The sequence below is a fragment of the Egretta garzetta genome, unplaced genomic scaffold (assembly GCF_000687185.1).
Source record: "Egretta garzetta isolate BGI_Z169 unplaced genomic scaffold, ASM68718v1 scaffold268, whole genome shotgun sequence".
Lineage (NCBI taxonomy): Eukaryota > Metazoa > Chordata > Aves > Pelecaniformes > Ardeidae > Egretta > Egretta garzetta.
In genome coordinates, this window is record NW_009260600.1 from 1,831,003 (window position 1) to 1,852,948 (window position 21,946).

At 41.0% G+C, this 21,946-nt stretch overlaps 1 protein-coding gene across 4 annotated transcripts in view; it reads right to left on the reverse strand.

Annotated features, from left to right (window-relative positions):
- CAB39L (calcium binding protein 39 like) overlaps positions 1-21,946 on the reverse strand; it is a 68,476-nt gene that overhangs the window by 13,469 nt on the left and 33,061 nt on the right. For 3 of the 4 annotated variants that reach the window (XM_009644793.2, XM_035900369.1, XM_035900368.1), the window contains 3 exons: positions 13,064-13,228; positions 8,434-8,552; positions 2,110-2,278 (listed from right to left, as the gene is read on the reverse strand). In XM_009644793.2, the coding sequence (XP_009643088.1) occupies positions 2,110-2,278; positions 8,434-8,552; positions 13,064-13,228 (453 nt within the window). The remainder of the gene's footprint in view (positions 1-2,109; positions 2,279-8,433; positions 8,553-13,063; positions 13,229-21,946) is intronic. The other variant, XM_035900370.1, reaches the window with a different exon arrangement.

Here is a 21,946-nt window from a genome sequence, read left to right on the forward strand (position 1 = left end):
CATTTTTCAACCGCCCCTCTTCCCAGCCACTGCTGCTACCCTCCACGGCCGACTGTATCTCTCAATACAAGCTGCTCTCCTCTGCATTTTTAGCAGCTCCGTTTCCTCTCTGCAGTGCACCTGGCTGAATTCAATTAAGAAGTACATCTCCAGATCATCAAAAATTCCAATACTTCCCTACTATAAATAACCTCAGACTTTAATGCACATTTAATTAAGCCCTCCTCTGGTGCATAGACTATCCAAGGCTGTCAGCTCTGAACCAGACACCCTGGTGGCAACACTACATCCCAACATGGGGGAAACTGAACTGAAAACATAAATTCAGTCATCCAGCCAGAGAGCACTCATGTTTATGGTATAAGAAATGAGGTAGCTCCATATTTCATGGTTCAGTTGCTTGCACATCACTTCTTGCTGTTCCAGCTATTCAGAGTAACAGACAAATAGGAGATGAGATGAACAGCTGGTTTATTTCCAGAACTGACCATGTATCAAGTCAGGCAATTTAAAAGAAGAGCCAATTAAAAAAAAAAGCAGTTTACAGGTTTTCCCCATGGATTTTAAAAGGTGGTTTCCGACCTATGTCTGAGGATGATCTGCCCTCGTACTCCTCTCCAGTGCACGTGAGGATGTAGAATCCTATTTTTAAATCCTGCTAAAAATACACTCGGATCACAGGGGACAGAAGTAAGTTCCACAGCTGTAGATCCGTGAACGACATCAATCCCCTTTTTTTGGGAGGGTTGCAGCAGTCTGTGGTCCTTGATGCAGCTTAACTGTCCCTTGTCCCCATCCTGCCTCCTGGTTGGGGTGAAGACTGTCCATCACTACACGGTCCTGCTCGGAGTCCAGGAGCACTTTTTCTGACCAGACACAAATAATCTTCCGAGCATAGGGTAAAATGCCAGAGACAGAGGATTTAAATATCTCAGTTGCATTTTTATACAGTCCTACACATGTATTTTTACTTGTCTGTGTTTCTGTGCTATTTCCACTTTCATAACATTTACCTAATGACAGTGCAACTTAAAATAATTGAAAGACGTTGCTATTCATTAATGGGTGTTTGAATTTGTAATCCCGCTCAACTCATTACTGACGAATGCAATGTTATCTCCATTATGCAAATCTTTACCACATTCAAGAGGTTACTAAAAACAGAGGCTGGGTTTCAGTATGTGTTGAATCACTGAGCTGAACTCTTAACATTCCTTACAGTTATTCCTAAGGTCTATCTAATCAGGTTTCTTATTAGCTTTGAGAGGAAAGAATGAACAATGTGTTTCTATGACAGCAAGGAACCCAGCAATAGAAAAAAAAAAAGGAGTTGTGTCTATATTTAGAAGTGTCTCTACCTGAAAGAATTTTCCCCAGCTTTCTTAAATTATTTTCAGAAATAGACTGATCTTCCCTGTACTTTAAGCTCATAGGTATCAAATTTTGCTCAAAAACTATACTAGCACTTTGCAGGCAAGATGATGGTCACATACAAACTCCAAGAAATTTGGCAGGCTTCACCCAACTTCATTTTTAATACAACACAGAGACTCTGTACAGTCTATGCGGTGCTCTACTTAGCTGGCAGCAGTAGGTTCCTTATGCTGAACCATGGGTCACAAAAGTAAGCATACAAGTAAGTTGTAAAATAATCAGTGGGCACGGCATTAGTCTAAACTTGACTGCCGAACTCCGAAGGATCAGCAAAAATTAGAGGGTTTAAAAAGTGAATTTTAAATGATTCCTTCTATTTACTGGTTGTGGTCATGATGGGTAGTGGTTTTGTCTCCAGGGGAAGGTAGGGAGAGAAAAAGGTTTTTACAAGAACTGTATGTAATAACATGATTAATTTGAGTTTTAAATGGTTGCATAGAAGGCCTTGAGTTATCAAGATGAAGAACATTAGTGAAATGTAAATCTGCATTGAATTAAAGACTCTTTGCAGACTTGATTGCTGTTGTGAATCCTGTTAGAGACCAAGGATTAATTATATCCCTTACTGAACAACAAAAAGCCACCCAGTTTAAAGGCAACACAACATTTAGTGATGACTATTGACAGAGTGCCATTTTTGGTACAATGCTATGATGCAGGTATCGAATAACTTACCTTGAATGTAGCAAAGGCATCAGAAGCTATATCAAATGTTGACATTTCCACATATTTAAAAAAGTCTCTGAACTGTTCTGAAAAAAGTATGATTTTGGCCAAGGGTTCATGCCGGATACATTCTCTCAGCATAATTCCACAGCGTAAGGCAATATTTGGGGATTCATATCTGAAGAATGAAAAGAAACAGGAAAGATCAAAACGTAAAAGAACGAAGATAAACATGGCCTTTTCTAGCAACGGGGAACTTTGTAGCATAGGACACGCGTCTGCCAGAGGGAACACGACACACAGACGGCAGGTCCCAGCCAGAGCACTGTACCCAGCTTCAGGACCTCAGCCCAAAGCTAAGGAGCAGACATACAGATAAGGCTGCCAACATTTCCCATCGCAAAACCTCTGCCCTCACAAGCCAAAACACATTTCGGTGTAAATATGCATTACACCTCCTCTCTGCCGAAAGATGTGGGGAGTGTGTAAGGTTTCAGCAGAGCTCCTTCACCCTTTCAGATTTAGGTGAAAGCAAAGCCCATACAATATAACAATCTCCCTTTTCAGATTTAATTGAGTTCCTCAGTTTATCCAAGAAAAAGATAACACCTCAGGACCATCCATCACCTCCCACTCGTAGAGAACGTCGCTCTAGAATATTAATTCCTAGCAAGGAAGGTAGGAAGAGTCTATCCAGGCAGTCTACACAGGATTAAGCTTTCTGAGCTCTGAAGATCTTTTTTGCAGTTTAGGAGGAATTCTGCTCAATCCCTCCTCTGAAGAGGCTACGACTTTGTTCAGGAGACAAATATTCGTTCCTTGGGTTACAATCCTCTTATGGCACACGCAGTGCAATAGGCAGGAGCCGGCACACGTCTCGATCTTGGAAAGGGAGGGAGGGGGGAGGCAATTCAGATCATCTTCTATTTCCATAAAGTCTTGATTTCTTTAAAGCTGAAACTAATCTGAAACAAAACTGTTTGAAATGCAATTAAAAAAAAAAAAAAAAAAAAAAAAAGGATGAAACCCAACAGTCAGAAGGGACTTAAATTGAACTTCTTCCAACAATCTTCAGTCATGTGAAAGCGGTGAAGTCCAAGGGGACAGAAAGCACGCTCTGTTTCAATAAGCTGGTTATACTATATCAGAACTGTGTATTATCACCCAGAGCTTATCAGCATCATTTTTCCTTTGCACAATTAATTCCTATCACCAGGCCAAAAGAGAAAAAAAATAAAAGAAGAAAACTACAAAATGCCATCTGTGCTGTAAGTGAGTGGGCCCTCAAATTTACCACCAGCTTGCAATTTAAAAGAATGGTAGTGTTTTGCGAGCATACCAGAGCTGCATACTTCAACCTGATGTCAACAATAGTTGGCTTAATGAAAAATGAATCGCTATTCCGAACAGGCAAATGAAACTTCCCACCCTCAAGGAAATGCAGGCACTCAAGCCCCTATTTGTTTCCTTTTGGGAAACATTTGCAAACGTGAATTTATAACTCTTTAGACAACGGACATGCGCTGATGTTTTCCATTGAGGCGTACCTCTCCTCGACTCCATTAACAGGAATACTAATTTCCAAGCAAAAAGAGGCGGAGTTGCTCCTAGGAGTGCAGCCAGGAAAATATTTAATAGTTGGCTACGGAATATTTTGGTTGGAATAAAAGCAAATTACATTGTTTCCAGCACAATAACTTTTAAAAACACAAGTATCAACAGAATCATTCTTAGTCAAATGCTCCATTATCTGGAAGTGTGTTATGGACCTTTGGCTGTTCCACATAAGCGAGGGAAGTTGGGTTTGGCTCCTGGAATATGCCTGGAAGAAGTTACAGGCTGCCTGGTCATAACTGGCACGTTCTCTGCACCCACACTTCCATGGAAAACCACCAGGCAGGAAAGATAAAGGTGTGCTTCAAAATCACTTCTAATGAGCAATTAGTGCTCTATGTTGACATACTCCTGCAGCAGAAAAAGATACAGAGTTCTCTGGATGAACTTACAACCTAAAGAAACTCCCACATACTGACTACCAGGGGCAACCAGAAAATGAAATAACGGACTTGAAATATTTCAAAATACTTATTGTGGAGGCTGAAAGAGGCAGGACTGAGAGCAGAGCTGCATCTCAGCGCAGAGGGAATCATACTTTCGTGGCTAGTGCAGGAGATGGTACAAGGTAAAGAGCACAGGCAGGAGATAAAGAAGGCATCAAACCTGGGAGACGCAAGGTTTTGACAAACAGCTATATTCTGATCTGATTTTACACTAACTTCTATTGTTTGAGATTATCCTTGGATGAGGAATTTGTTCTTGGATAAAATCAAAGGGAAATCTGCAACTTTAGCCAGTGTACCATTAAAGCTTTAACTGCACTGTGATAAGAAGAGATCATCACGGAACAGATTGGGGCAGCGACCGAGTCCATTAGATAGCACGTGGCATGATATATATTCACAAAGGAGCTTATAAATTTCTCACAATTTGTGAGAAACAATGCAAGTGCCACAAACTTCAAGCCCTCTACAGTCACCGTACTAGAGTGAAAATATTTTAAATTACAAAGGACCAAAGTTATTTCTGGGCTAATGCAATATGCTGACACCAGAGAAAAATTTGGCCCAAATATATCCAGTACTCTATATACACCAAGCATTGTATCCACCTGAAATTCTATTCATACACAAAGCCTGCACACACAGAAAATAAGACACTACTAAAGCAAGTCCTCATGCAGCAGGAAGGTCAAAAAAATAGTAGTGAACTACGTGTTGCATGTTTTTTTGAAGCTGAGAAGCTGGAAGGAAGTAGCCAACAAGTAAAACGAAGCCTAAAAGGTAAGAACAGTTATCTCAAGCTGGCAGTGCTGCTGGAGTATTAGGCAGGAAACACTGGGCGGGAGCTCTGATTCAGGATCCTTCCCACTCCACAGAGCTCATATTATACAATGAAAAAGCAACCTTTTGTTGATGCTGTTGGGAAATTTTGCATCCAATACAAGTAAAACAATGACAAGCCTTCACAATAGTCCCAGGCTATTTCTTTTATAGTCATGGTTGATTTTTTTTTTCTCTCCAAATAATGTCATATAACAAACACTGAATGGTACAAGCCAGTGAAATCCACTTTCCTCTTCTTTAAGCAGATTTTGATACCTCATAGAATCATAGAATTGTTGAGGTTGGAAAAGACCTTTAAGATCATCAAGTCCAACCGTTAACCTAACACTGCCATCCCACCACTAAACCATGGCCCTAAGCACCTCGTCTACCTGTCTTGTAAATACCTCCAGGGATGGGGACTCGACCGCTCCCCTGGGCAGCCCGTTCCAATGCTTGACAACCCTTTCGGTGAAAAAATTTTTCCTAATGTCCAACCTAAACCTGCCCTGGTGCAACTTGAGGCCATTCCCCCTCATCCTATTGCCTGTTACCTGGGAGAAGAGACCGATCCCCACCTCACTACAACCTCCTATATATTTCAGTTAACTTCATCCTCAAGTCACATTTTCAAGAGGCGGTGTGAACACAAACTGCATGTTTCCCAGTCTCGGAGCTGATTGCACACAAGCACTGCACTCCGCCTGCACGCAGCAAGCCGCACGCGTTCAGGGCCCTACCCTTGCTTTAGGCACATATTTTAAGTATCATTTTTAAAGAGTCCTGGCAGCATGGCATAGGCAGGTAAGAGAGCATTGCATTTGATATCATTATGTTGTTCTGCAGTAGTTGCTCAGATACCGTCAGGGCCAAATAGGACTGTCTTCTGGACTGCTGCTGCTGAATTCAACAGCACTTTCTAATGAGAAACTCCAGAAATGGCAATTCTGATACAGTGCAGTGCTGTGGAGAGATAGCCAAGAAATCAAGAACAAGGAGCCTGAGGACCGAACTAACACGGACATGCTGCTGCACACAGCAGCAATCTCCAAAAAAGCACCTAAGTGATGCCATTTAAGTATATCCACTGGCTCGGGTCACCTACAGTAAAATGTCTGTCAACGGTACATATGCAGAACATAAAATCTTTATTATCATCTTAATATTCTTGGTCGTTACAGATGCCAAAGAATATCTGGGACATGATCCAAAAATATTTTTTAGTTTTAAATAAAGCCCAGACATATGGTAGTGATACAGGCACAACGTGCAAAAACAAAATGAGTGAAAAAGTGAGGAGGAGATCACAAAAGCAAAGAGGGAAGAAAATTATTTTATCTACATATGAAATTGAAAAGTTGTACAACTTAACGACGACTAAGAGAATTATCATCACTGTCCTGAAACAACTAGTTTGAGGTTTCTATAAGTGGTGAATTTTAATGAACAAATGAAACCCAAATCCATTTAACTAGCTTACTGGTTTCCTTTCCGAGGAAGCTGGCCTTCAGTAACTCAAAACATGTCAGGAGTTGCAAAATCAAAGCTAAATCATGACAAATCATTATACTTGTAAGGGCACGACCTAGCTCAGCCCAGCCACCTGCCCAGGCTCCCCACCACCCTGCCGGCGAGGAAGGCAGCACGTCCACACCTCCTCCTATCACAGCGGCCAGGAGCTTTGCCACCAACGTTCAGCCGCAAGCTCACAGTTCTTGAAAACCCTGGTGCTGAGTAGTTCTCTCCGTTACTTTTTTCCTGCTCAGCTGTGCTGGAATACGGCCAATTTTGAAGGAAGTAACTATTTTAGAGGACTCCTGTGCCTATCCCTCTCCTAGCTTGGGTCTGCCTCTAGGAGAGGGGGGAAGCTGAAGAGAATTTTACCCTTGGGGCTGCAGCCTTGTCACCCAAGTGAGAAGGAGATCACAAAAGTGAAGACAGAGAAGAGGGAAGAAAATTATTAAGGCACAAACCTTAGAAGGTGCCTAAGTATTTTCCAATTTCTGGCTGTGGAGCAAATGGTAAAAATGCAAATCTTAAGCCTCAAAAGCAAGAAAAACATTAAAAAAAAATTTCATTCTCTTGAGAATCATTCTTTTGAAAGGCTGATGTCATGTTTTTGAATGGCTGTTGCTAGTGTGACCACACAACTACTATGACAGTCCATGTTGTTTCATACTGATCAGCTAATAAATGCACTTATTTCTACATCAATTCTTTAATTCCAATCACATATATTCTCCTTTTCTGAGGGAAAAATAAAAAAAATCCTGAGTTTTGGCTTCTTCAGCTTCTGTGGTTTAGAAAATGACAGAAAACAGAAGAAAACAGTGGACTTCAAGATTGGAAAAGCAAAGCTTCTTGCTGAATGGAAGGTGCTTTTGGCCAAAAGCAAAGGGGACAGAAGCCTCAAGAGTTTTAGGTCAATACTTGTGCACTCCTGAATGCAACTACAGCTGATGTTGTCTCTGCACTGCAGTCTACTCTCCCTCCTTGGCCAACTTACCTTGGGAACCACCGGATTACAGCTGAGCATTGACTCCCTCACAGGTTAAAAGACCAAAAAAAGCCAAAAAAAAAGATTGAATGCTGAAGGTCATGGAGTTCACGATTGAATTCATTTAAAGGTGAAGTTCTCATGTGGCTACAAGCATTGAAGAAGTCCTCCCCACAGACACAACCATTCTTTTTATGCATTTTTGCCTCTCTCTGTTCTACCACATGATGGTCCAGCACTTGACTCCAGTTATTTACAGACACCACTATAAGTCACTCCTGCAATGCAGAAGAGTCTAAATGAAACTCAGCAGTCATCAACAAAGCTACACAAGAGTCTAGGGCAAGAACTGAATGACATGTCACGTGGGGAGCAAAAAAACAATCAGCACATAATTATTCCAACATGAAGTTTGGTGAAGAAATAACAGCCAAATAAAATAATCCAGTCATTAAAAATTATACAGTTAAATAGAAAGAAAGTCAATATGAAAGAAACAAAATAAGAAATCTGGAGCAAAATCTGAAAATCCTTTTTTTTTTTTTTTTTAACTAAAAGTGAGAAAGTAGATCAACTGCAATGCCAGCATGTTCCAGGCAATGCTCTTTAATGAAAATCAAATTAAAGCACCCACCCTTTTAGAAGCATGAATAGGATATGTGGATGGGCACTAATGTATTCCACAGTAGGGCTGCGTGTGCCAATTTGTCTTCTCAAGATGTTGTTAAATATCTGGGAAACGTCCTTTTTGCCCTGTTAAAGAAGCAAAATATATCTTCAACTGGTAAAACATGAACAAATGACCATTTATTATAATCTCTATTTAAAGGAGAAATGAAGCTGAAAACAAAACAAGTCAGTCTTTTTTTTTGGGCTCTCTACAGTCCCACCACCTCATACTTGCTGTTTCTTCAACGCCACAAGAAGGCTTCTTCCCGTCAGGTGGCTCTGCACCCTTTTAGAAGCATGAATAGGATATGTGGATGGGCACTAATGTATTCCACAGTAGGGCTGCGTGTGCCAATTTGTCTTCTCAAGATGTTGTTAAATATCTGGGAAACGTCCTTTTTGCCCTGTTAAAGAAGCAAAATATATCTTCAACTGGTAAAACATGAACAAATGACCATTTATTATAATCTCTATTTAAAGGAGAAATGAAGCTGAAAACAAAACAAGTCAGTCTTTTTTTTGGGCTCTCTACAGTCCCACCACCTCATACTTGCTGTTTCTTCAATGCCACAAGAAGGCTTCTTCCCGTCAGGTGGCTCTGAAGACTACTGATCCCCCCACTCCCATTTACACCTCTTGCTTTCTAAATGAGGATGTGCATCCCCCTTATTCTGTCAGGCAAGTCCCTGCCTATCTTAAATAGCATCATTAAAGTACCAAAAAAATCAAGCCGCTACCCTGAGCCAGACATGTTTTTGCAGTGTTTGTACTATTGCTCCCACAGCCTCCAAATCTAAGCTGTCAAGCTAAGACCAGGTACACTGCCCCACAGCCTAGACTTACAAAGCTACAGCTTTTTATTTGTCAAATTCAATCAACACCACATGTGATTACACTTCTGAAAATCAGGGTTAAATTTAAAACTGCACCCATCATTTCACCATGGAGAACGAAATAATTACTACTGATAGGAAGGCTGCATCACATACATGTCTCTGCTTCAGTCACAACTAAGATCCTTCACTTTATCCTAATTTTCTCCTATATACACGCATCTGCACAATGACATTTTGTCTTCAACTGCTTCCCCGTGCGAACAGAAGGCCCTTCCAAATGATGTTCTATTCAGCCACAGGGTTTGCCAATACATCTTGTATTAGAAGTCCTCCTCCTCCCCCACCGCTTTCTCCCCTGGCCACAGGAGACAAATTGATTTGTGAAATTAATGGAGGGGGGGAGAGTGCTGCACTAATGACCAGTAACCAAGGCACCGAGTCAACAGCGGGTCACTATGCACAGGGCAAGCTAAAGCAAAAGGTTACTTATAATCTGTACACGCTCATTGATCTGTCTCGAGAGGACAAACATTCTTTGGTGGAGAACTTATTGAACGTTTGAAGCCAAGGAGCAGATATTTTCACATAGAGGAAAATTCCCTGGTTTTACCTCTACAAATAAATCACTGCTGAGAAACACAAAATATTCTGCTTTCCTACTCCTTCCAACCCAGCTGGCTTGGAGACTTGGGGAATTAAATAGGAGAATCAACTCAGAGCAGGCCAGTCCACCTGCCTTTGTCTGCAACACTTTTGACCCTTGGACATTCTCTTAGTTAGCCTAATTCTTTATAAAGTCATCCCATTCTCCCCTATCTTTACAACACCCGTAACGTATGTCTGGAATCCTGTGATCCCCAGCGGCTTCAAGTTATTCCAAGATGAAAACAATCCAGAGAGAAAAGTTGAAAAGGCAAGGTGAAAATGGCCAAAATACTAAGTGATCCTCTCTGCTGTGCCAAATTTTGTATTACTTACATAACGTTAGGTGCACTGCAGCATTATATCCAATAGCAGGCAGGAGAGATATACCTATATATCTCTTAGAGAGGAGATATATCCAATTATATCCAATTTTCAAGAGACCAGCAATGGTGAAAGCCAGACCAGTTGGTCTCTCTGGGTTCTCCTGGAGGGAGTGGAGGTAGATAGGGCGGGAACCAAGGCAGACTTCCCTCACCACCAGATATCTATAAAAACTGTAGGAATACTTTTGCAACACTTCTTTATTTGGATCTGCGACTCAATTGTGCCTTATAACGAAATACATATGGCCACGGAAGCACAAGGTAAGGCAGCATGGAGAGAAAGTGGCTAGGCAAAACCAAAAAAACTGCAAAGGATGCCATTATATAAATAAGAAATTGCATGATACCTATAACATAATTCAGCTCCTGTTTCAAGGCAAAGTAAGGGAAAGCTTCTAACGTCACCAGTCCTGGGCTCGTGGCTCCTTACTGCCTCTTTTAGTGGCTTTACAGCTTGTGAACCTTCAGGCTTGCATGTAGTTAGTAACATCTATTTTTTTAGTTGACTTTCTCTGTATGCACACTTCCCTCAGTTCTTCAAAGCTCAACAATAAATTTCCTATTTTAAATTTCCAAAAATCCCATCTGATCTTGATTCTGGGCTCCTGCCCAAACCCAACTTTAGTGCTTCATAGCAATATAATCACCAAAATTATATCTTGTTTCTTGAGTGGCAGAAGCAATAAACCTGTGTTTTCTATAGACGTGATGGGTGTGTATAAGTCTCCCCTACATGCCCGCCCTCAGCCAGATGTGCTGGCAGATGAAAAACAAATTGAGACAGGACTCAAGTCTGTGCTGCTGCCTTTTCCTTGGTGGGGGCATTAACTCTGGTCTCACTCCTCTAACCAGCTGTCAAGTTTCATGAAGTCTTTGAAAACACACCTTCAAGTACAGCTGTGCAAAACCATGGTCTAAGTGGGCAGCGGGGTTGGTGAGGAGGAGACGGAGTCAGGACAAAAAAAAGTAACCTACATAAACATTATTCCCTTCAGAAATCAGAGCTTCAAGTAATTTATGATTTTGCTTTCTACCATTACATACAGATCCAAAAATTAATTTGTGTGTTACAAAGTGATGAAATTGCTTGTTCAACAAAGAAACCTAAACTCCAACTGTGGCCACCAATATAACAAAATGGAAGCAGAAAAGTTGATAAACTGAAAAAGTCACTGGGAATACGAAGACAAAACAGCACATGCTCTTACTATCCTCTTGTTCAACAACATTTTGTTTCTACTGGTTTGCTGAAAGAGTATGTATAACAGCTTTGCTAAATGATTGAGAAGGTTTTATCATGGAAAAATCTCTTTTGCAATAAGAGTTACTAGAATTGTTTGTAATCACAGTAACTCAGTAACAGATTAGGTATTTCATTCAGTGCTTGCATTTGAAGACTGTGGGTTCAATATGCCCATACAGAATTTTTTTGTCTGACAAAAGCAATACAGACTGTTGGGTAACTAAAAAACCGCAGTAGTTTCTCTTCTGTGGTGTATTTGCTAACAATGTCTTCTCCTCCCCCCTCTCATTTTTTCTTTAAAAAAAATAAATAAATTACTGGATTTTTAGGGGGTTTTGTTTGATTTTTTTTTTTTTTTTTGTAATTGAGACATTTAGCAGTAACAAGGGGTGGCAGGGAGAAGACAAGTGAAAGGATCTCAATAAATTCTAGCATAAAAAACCCCCAAACTCTTAAATTTAAGACCTGAGCAAGAGCGAGAGAACTCCACTAACAACATTTTAAAAAATTAATACAAAATAAATAAATCAGTCCCTTGAATCCTGGCTTTACTGGGGAGTTGGAGGGTGAGGGGAAAAAAGAAAAAAATCTCCCATGGTTCCTCCCTGTCATTCATTTGCAAAATGGAAAGAAAAGTAAAGTAATAACAAATAACTTCAATAAGGGGAGAAAACTTCCACAGGAAAGTAACTCTCACAAAAGGTGGCTCTGAGAGCATCAGATGATCTCTCCAGGGAACTGATTTTTAAATTCAGCGGCTGCCCTGCCCTATATGTTGGGTACTGCTCCTGCTTCAGACCTCAGCGGCAGAGGTTTGGTTCCTGGGAGATGGGGATTTCTGACTGCTCAGAGATGCTCGGACACTTGTGACAATTCACCACTGCTCAGGAGCCATAGAAATCATGGGACATGTAACAGCAGTCCCTGGGGACCGCTATCCCGGCTGACCATAGATCACAGGAATACTATAATGACCTGTCAGTGACAAAGTTTCTTCCCAGTCCCTACCAGTCAAAGGTCAGTTCAAAGAGTTTATATTTATCCTGAATTACTGCAATCTTTTCTACCGTAACTCTTCTTCTCCTTACATATAAGCAAGTTCAGTTGTCTTAGTAGTTGTCTACTAAGTTTTTGGCTTTAACAAGAAAACTGGCAAGGAGTTCCATGGAATATATAATTTTATATATAAATATATACAATTAAATAATATGTATACATATATACTCACATTAATCTTTCTGCTGCCAAAAAGTTATATTCCTTCCTTCTTTTAATCCAAAGAATTAAGCGAGGGCAACCCAATTTACCTTGCCACCAGTCAGTTTTTAACACCTTTTTCAACTCAACCATCCTAATTTTTTTCAGTCTTTTTCAGATGAGATTTTCCCATACTTCCAATTATTTTTATTCCATGTCCTGGACCCCTTCCAAATCGGACATACTTCAGAGACAGCAGTTGGCTCTAGTTACACTATCCCAAAGAAAGAGGTTCACCACTGCAGCTTACAAGGTTGATCATAGACAGTATTCTCAGCATCATTTCCTATCTTGTTTGGATACATGTGGAATTATTTCTTTATTGGTTTTGTTTTGATAAAAATGAACCCCACCAACCAGATGCATCGCACTTACTTCCCGTATATGAGCATATCTTATCAGGAGACTGACCAATCTACAGCAGCTACTTTCTTCAGCATGTGAAAAAGTTTTGAATGTAATACAATTATTTAGACTTCAGAAAAATACAGCTCTACTCACTGACAACACTGAGACCAAGGAGATGAAAAGGTTTATGGATGCTGACCTACCTCAAAATCTATCAGCTGCAGGTTGGCAATAAGCGTCACTAGAAGGCCACTGTTATACAGCTCTTGTGCCAGCTGAGCCACAATTTCTGTAGGTGGCTCCTTGTCTGTGGTCCCACACAGAATTTCCTTCATTGCTTGCAGAGATTTTGACACTTCCTCCGATGCCTGTTCACCAGCAGATAAGGGTTTTGTTTAAAAAAAGAAAACAGAAAGAAAAAAGTGTTTTCTTTTAAAAGACAAGCAGTTCAAAACAAAAGCTTCTAACCATACCTACAATGATCGCTATCTATCGTAAAATGGTTTTAATAATTTATGTAATTGCTGAAGCTGGAACATCCACACCGGATCCTGCAGGTTCTACACAAGCACACAGATATATTCAATTTAAACATGTCATGCCATTACTTACAGACCACAGGCATAAAACAGGGGCAGGAGTGCAATTACCAACCAGTCTCAGCAAGATCCTCTATGGGTTTGGAGACAGGGGCTGCACTGCAGAAGTGGCAGCACTTTTAACATCACTCCCCCCATCCTCCCCAGTGAGTTCCATCAACACATGTGGGGTGAGAGGTACCAGATGGAGGTACCGAACCATAGAATCACAGAATCATAGAATGATTAAGGTTGGAAAAGACCTTTAAGATCACCAAGTCCAACCGTCAACCCAACTTGACCATGCCTACTAAACCATGTCCTGAAGTGCCACATCTATGCATTTTTTGAACACCTCCAGGGATGGTGACTCCACCACCTCTCTGAGCGGCTTGTTCCAGTGCTTGACAACTTTTTCGGTGAAGACATTTTTCATAATGTCCAAACTAAACCTCCCCTGGTGCAACTTGAGGCAACTTCCTCTTGTCCTATCGCTTGTTACTTGGAGAAGAGACCAATCCCCACCTCACTACACCCTCCTGTCAGGCAGTTGTAGAGGACAATAAGGTCTCCCCTCAGCCTCCTCTTCTCCAGGATAAACAACCCCAGTTCCCTCAGCCACTCCTCATCAGATTTGTGCTCCAGACACCTCACCAGCTTTGCTGTCCTTCTTTGGACCCACTCCAGCACCTCAATGTTCTTCTCGTAGTAAGGGGCCCAAAACTGAACACAGTATTTGAGGTGCGGCCTCACCAGTGCTAAGTACAGGGGCACGATCACTTCCCTACTCCTGCTGGTCACACTATTCCTGATACAAGCCAGGATGCTGTTGGCTGCCTTGGCCACCTGGGCACACTGCTGGCTCATATTCAGCCGGCTGTCAACCAGCAACCCCAGGTCCTTTGCAGGACCTCGCACTTGGCCTTCCCGCTGGCAGGGTGGCCACTGTGCTGCTTCTGCATCTACTGCTTACTGATGGACTGTCCCAGACCCTCTACTGGTAACCCAAATAAATCCTTGTACACCTGCCAGCTTTGCATTGCCACCACCTGTTTCTCCTCATTGTGTATGGTTTGAGACAACATCTTCCACAAGGGATCTGCCTACTGAGCTCACAGGCACTTCAGTCTCAGGTTGGGAAATTAATTAAATTCAACAATTTGCTTTAGTACAGCTCCACAACTGCCACAAAGTGAACTAAAATAAGCCTTCCTTTCATCTTTTGCTCCCACCTATCGTATACTAATTCCGTGCAATGTTTCAGGTACTTGATGTAGAGGACAAATCAGGAATTACCTTACAAAATATCTCAAACAGAAAGCTTACAACAGGAAAATGAAAGAGAAATGTGTATAAACAGGTAACAGCTTAGCGTTTTTGGCAGTCATCAGATTTAAATCAGATGTGAATGATAACGTCCCACTTCCCAAGGGAAATGACCGCTGGCCACAGCACGGCAGCTTCAGCTCATGCTCTCCTCCCAGGTTTGCTCCACTTCGTATAAATAAAGACTCCATGGAGTGAAGGCATTATTTTTTCACATGTGTGTGCTTTAAACCCCATCTGCTGTAGCCATGGGGCTATGGAGGCAATGACTCTTTCTGGGTCAGGGTATATTTAATATATGCATGACCTGCAGCAAGGCTGGTTGGATTTTTTGGCAGGGAGTGGGAAGGAGGTAAGGGACAGGTTTGAAAGCAAAGCTCAGAACGACAGCAAAGTGCCAGGCAAGATGGTTAAAGATGCTGAAGATAGGACAGCATTTCAAATCTATATTGCAAAACATTTATTTGAAATTAGCATTTTGTTAGCTTCGCAGGGGAGGGGAGGTAAGGTGGAGGGAATCAAGACACACACAGAAAACCTGAGAGTAATTTGTAAAAGCTAACTGGACATTAATGGATGTTCAAAGCCAGATCAATAATTTGAATACATCTCTCACATAAACTAAAAAGAAAAATGTCATGCTTTCAAATACTACCCCATCAATCTGCATAAAATAACCACAACAGTGCTCCGGAGAGGCATCTCTCAACTGCTGCTGATGGCCCAGCATTTTAATACTGATTTAGAACACAGATTTTATTCACATTAGTGAATACAAATCCTAGAAAAAGCCTAGAAATCCCCCCCAAAAAAACCCCACCAAAAACCACTCCCCAAACCAATAAAAGCCACTTTCACATTGCATCTACCTGGAAGATTCAAGCACTGATTTTGCACAGCATAAAGAAATGTTCTCCCCCAATCTGTTTGTACCTACTCTCAGTTTTCTGCTAGTTGAGATAGGTCAGCATGAGTGGTGTATAAATGAATATGACTATGTGATAACTTTAACCACGGCAGAAGTCTTCTTGTTCCTTACCGTCACTCAGCAAAAGAGCCTATTTTTACCTCAAATGTTAGTGGTATGTCACTAGAGATATCCCACAGAGTACAGATGGGATTAACAACAGGGGTGCTATCTTGGGAACTAAAGCTCTAAATCTTTATCAGAGCTGTGCAAATATTTTCATATCAAAGGAAAAACCTCTACATTTTTGGCTTTTCACCCCTTCTGCTGGGCAGGGTGTGAATATCTCTGGTTAAAAAAAAAATTAATACCTTTCCTTTCAAGTATAAGCAGTCCTTTCTAATACACAGAAAAATGTCTGCAAGACTCAGCTTTAGGCTTAACTGTCAAAAAGGAGGCCATAAAGTAAAGCGCTGCAGGAGAGAAAGAAACTACAGAACACTGTGGTGTTGATGGGCACAACTGGGCACTACAGCTGTATGTATTTAATCATCTGCCATCCCATCCGCTCATCTTCTCAGCTCTTCTACATACAATTTACATTTCATGTTTAACTTCCTCCCTCTTCATATCCTTTGGATAGGCTGTGGTTTGACATTCAACCCGCCACCAAAAAATCTAAGGACTGCTCTTCTGTGCTATCCCTCATAATCTATTTGGAGGAAAAACATAATCCCAAACACAGATTCTTAAATTAACAGCCACTTCTAGCCTCCACTTTGACATTTCCACTTAATCTTACATCAGTTTTAGAATAATACCCTAAGTACATAAGCACTGTTTCTGGGATGGAAACTTGATCAAGGCTCAGGGGAAAGAAAAAAAAAAAAAAGAAAAAAAAAAGACATTCCAAAATCCAAAGACCCAAGATCTGTCCAAAACAAACACCAAAGCAAACACATTCACTCGAATACATGGAAAATACGAGACGACAGAAACATAGCTGCAGAACAGCTTGTCGTAAGAAGCCAGACTGGTCCTGACCCCCTTTAGGAAAATTTGCAAAACCCAACAAAAACCTCAGCATGACACCCTTCCCCCCAGCGATGCCACAAACAGAATTTCAATGACAAAAAAAAAAAGAGATTTGATAGAAACTCCAAAGTCTATTATGACTTCCATACTGCTACTTATTCTCCATCAGTGGCAACAGCAACAATAGCAAAGTGCTGCAACTCTCACTTCAGCAGAAGTTATAGAGCAAAAGAAAAGATTTCATGAAATATCTAAGCACTTCAAGCCATTTTTCTTGTTCTTACAATTAAGTGCAGTCTTTGCAGATTTTCCTCCCTATCCTTTAACTATGAGTCCTTTACATCATGACTGAATTTACACCATTATATTTAAAGAAGCCAGTGTGAGCAGAAGGAAAAAAAGAGGGAGATAACTGAAGACAGAATCCTAAACAGAGCAGCTTATATACATTACATACAAATGTCAAAAGTGGAATACGCTGAACTTTGCACAATTAAAGTTGCAGACAGGGACAAGGCACAAGATGAAGTGCAAGCTGATTCCCAGCACACACATCAATTTAATGTTTGTGTTGCTGTCAATGCACAGACGTCGGGATCTTGACCTCCTAAAGCAATTCACAGGTTTGCACTCTACCGGCTCTTCTACTGGTTCACACTGGCCAAACTTGGGTGGATCCAATTCCACCACAGGACACTAAAATTCAGGGTGGGTACATGGGTAAGTCACAAATGAGTTACAAAGTTGATTTGCAATAGCTGTGTAAGGGGAGTGAAGGAGACCACAACCTGTACCAACCTGTGCAGTGAAGGCAGTTTTTTCAATGATGGCCATTTCTTCTCTACTTTGGCCCAACACAGGAATAACAAGTTACTTCAAACAAGAAATAACTCTTTATCCACACAGCATAGTTTATAGTGACCGCCAACTCACAAGAGGATTCTGAGTCCATTTTGAAAGACAACATTTTGTGTAAATGTTGAAGTCTAACAATTCTTGGATTACTTTGCTAACCCTGCTGGACTTGATGACATACAATGGCCTTGGAGCTTGACAAGTGACAGCATAGATAAACTTATATAACTCCTCTAAGTTAAATTATAAATGTGCTCAATCACCCCTGCTTAGAAACTTGGGAGTTTGTCAGCATTAATGTGTCTCTCCAAACCGACCAACACCTTCAACAATGAGAGCTGGAAACTTTGAGTTGAAGATACTTGGTCTCAAGCTTCTTTTCCTCAAAGATCAAAGTTGTGTCATTGTTGACTTAATGGGATCATAACACAAAGAAAGGAGCTTATGAAGACATTATTCCCTGAAATCCTATATGAAAAAAACCCCCAAAATCTTCCCTGAAAGATCTCAAGACTCTCCTCTACACAGCATAACATGCAAGTGAAGAGCAGCCGATTTTGTTGCAAAGATCTGGTCTTCATTAAAGAATGGGTAACACTGCTATATCTATACTGAGATATTTCCATACTCCAGTGTTGATCTTCCTTGCCCCCAGTGCTAATATTGGCTTCTTCAGTTTAACTTGCTTTGCCAGGTCTAGAAGACAATTTCTGAGTTTTATCTTTTTTTTTTTCTTTTTTTTTTTTTTTTTTTGACTGATCTCTACAGGAGGGCAAAAGAGCATCATACTGTTCTTAGGGCAGTAATTTAGCATTATTAAGGAATGCTGCAAAACTGTTAAATTTTCCTCTATATTCCTCAATTATACAAGACAGTTCAATAAGGAGTTTCTTGGTTTTTTCATTAAGGGATTACAAATAAATCCTCCAAGTCTTAAAATTTTTCTGTTTTTTCTAAAATCTTCCAGAGAGATTTTAAAGAGTAGCATGGAAAGCTAAAACAAAGGTCTTATCTGGTGTTCACACAGAAAGCTGAATTTTTATTTCCATAATTACAGGAGTTGGGATTTTCCATACTCAAAGGCTGAGCTGTTTTGTCTCCAACACTGTTTGTGTGTGATATAGCAAAATAAACAAAGCAGGTCTTCTGCTTCAGAAATCAAAACTTCATAAAGGCAGCTTTTGAAAAACCCTATTAGCATGCCACGGAGATACTTTACTTTACCAGGAGTTCCCAACTTCAGCAACTTAAATTCCTACCTACTCCAGCTGGCTCAATGAAAGTTGCCTCTACTTACAAACCTTGCCCTTCCCCTCTCCTTAGCTACTTACAGCAACTTCACATTTTATCTTACAAGTGCCAATATTAAGTACTCATGATCCAGCCTTACCATGCTTGCCAGAGAGACAGAGAAGATGGATCTCCTGTTATGCAATGTTAATTCATTACATCTATTTACTCCTCTCCAAGGAAGATTACAAAAAACATAAGAGGAAAAGTATCAGGCCTTGAATAATCAACCGTCTGAGCTCCTACACCTGAACTGCAACTTTTTAAAGCTTTCAGTGGGTTGTCTCTATTTTACCTCTGTTTTGCCAACAGCTTAGAGGTTTCACATGTATGTACATATGCTATAGGTCAGAAGGGCTTATTCTTACTTTTATTCATCTGGGGACTTAATATAACATTTATGACCAACCACAACAGTGAGGAAAAAACCAGATTGCGTCAACTTTTTCCACCTTTCCAAACTCTCAGATAATAAAGATACATAAGAAAAATACAGGATGCCTGACATCTGGCATCAGCATAGCGATCAGGAAATCCTCAATTCTTCCTAAGTATATGGTGAATAGGATCGTACAGCTTCAGTTTGTGTACCTAGCATATTTCCAGGGCAAAAATACCTTTCTCAACTGTTGCTATCTTGCACAGCAGCAGACAGTAACACACACAGATGCCTGCCAGTGTGATGTTAAATACTCCAATGTGTGATTCAGTGAACTGCCAGTACTCCACGCTATACATTACAACCAAAACCATAAGGCTGCTTGGTTTGGCTTTGTCTTGGTTTTAGCTTACAGTCCTGCTTAAAAATACTTGCACTGTGCGATTCAAACCAATTTTTCTCCTAAAAGACGAGTGCCAACGCAACTCTCTCTACATACAACTGTAAGGACTCCCAAGAAGAGCCTTTAGCAGGATCTGAATCCAACATCTATGTAGCTTCAGGATCACCCCAACTGACTTCTTCGTACAATTTCATGCTAGATGGACATACAGGAACAAACTGGGGACATTTTGGATCAGGAGGCGTGAACTCTGTTGTTTAGCAAAACGTTATGGCCTAGTAGTCAAGGAAGCTGGCAAAGACAATTTGGCCAAGCAGGCATAACATGGAAACGCCTTTTAAAAGGCCGTATGATTAAATGGAAGAGACAGGTTTGCCCCACCTGGACACAAATTCCTTTCCCACTGTTAATCCTGCACTTAAGACAGAACTAAAGGTCGTAAGCTCCTTAAAAATAAAATAAAATAAAGCGACCAGAAGAGACAGGTTTTAAACTCTTGACACCAGCACCTGATAGTACCTGGAGTTTCTCCCATCTCTAGAGCAGCAACAGGCCTTAGCAGAATGGGGAAGTTGAAACATGAAACGCTCCACAAAACCCCAGGACATGCAGAGCTAGAAGGAAGGGGTGCCAAGCCCTTCTTATCTCACTCTCTCTGTTTCAGCGTGCAGCAATGAAGTCGAAGGCAATTTTGCAACTGACTTTGGCAGCTGCAGAATCACATCCATGGGTATTCACGTTCACAGCAGTCAACGCAACCATTCTTCCATGCAAATGCACATCACATCCTCCGCATGCACCTCATCTCACACACCGGTCCCCAGACGCTTTATCAGTGCAGGAGCGAGCAAGGTGAACAGGAGCTGATAATGGCTTCATTGTTGCTATGTAAAAAGGCAGGATTTATTGATATACATATGTGTTCTGGAAATCGTAAAGTCTTTTAACTGTAGCTTTACTGAAATGCTGCTCTCCTGACCCTTCTGAACAGTACCGAATTTGTTACAGTACACAGAGATGAAACAGAGGACAGATTACAGTGACCTACCTGAACAAGCAGTCTCGTTAGATACAGTCTCGTTAAGGGAAAGGGGAAGACATTAGGCACTTCAGGTTATTTTACAACTAGCTTCACTACATTTCTGAACACTGACTCAGGGTGTTGCGGTTCTGCCTGCCAGAACACTCAGCACGGCACCCTGAACCAGCTCTAACCAGCTTCCATGACAAACCCAAACCTTGGACCAGCTATGCCAGAAACAGCAAACCTTTCAGCCCATCTAGGCCAAGCGCAAAGATTAAGCCAAGTTTCAACCAACCCAGGATCCGTTTGCTATTCTAAATTAAAAGCCGGTGACGCTTCGAAGGCTTTTGTTGCAGAGCTGGTTCAGAAAATGTTACCAAACCAGTAGGCACTGCAGATGGCACTGACTCATGGGTGCCGCACCCGAAGGTGTTTGGTTAGCAGTGAGAGGGTGATGTGTTCAAGGACATCCTCCAGCGACACACAGGATGCCACCTCCCCTGCTTTGTGCCGATCAGACTCAGCTGCGGAACACAAGACATCGAGAAGACAGGATGTCACCCCCCTTTTTTGGTGAGATGGGCCAGGCATCCTTCCTATTAAATGTTCTTTTACAACATACATCAACAAAAGACAAGGCAGTGTATGAGTAATAAATCAAGCAGTATCACCAGCATGTCACATGCTGTCCATTATTCCTCAGGTTCAACAGATCTATCCACTTGATATCAAGGTTTCTCCTCTCTTGCTCCCTATTTACGTGCATCCTCCGAAAGCTACAGGAGTTTGTGCCAGAAAGAAGGAAGAGGGTCTAAGCTCTTGAAGGCTTAATTTCCTAGGTATTTAAATACTTCCCTGCTTTTCTAGTTAATTCCAGAAAGGGTATTTCTCATTAAATCCAAGCACAGTTTGGTTCCACATGACCAAAATTAACTTTTTTATGGCATTTATAGAATTCTGTAGTAAAATGTAGTAATTGTCTTCACTGCATCAAAGCCTGAACAGGAATTGTAACATGTCACAAGAACACCTTATTTATTTCTCACGTTGGAAGAGAGGAGGACGCTTGATAAAGAAAGCTTTAGTCCACTTTTCCAGCTCTGTCTTACCCTGTTTAATCCTCCCATTGTCACATTTGATTTGCCAGTGATGCAAAACCTTCTTTAAAATAGATGTTATTTTAAAAAATTTTAAAAAGAAGGTGTAAGAAAGAGCACTTCAGAGGAAGAGGAGCCATGTGTGGTTGCACTTCTCAACCTTTGGTCTATCAACCATCAGAATGCAGCTGA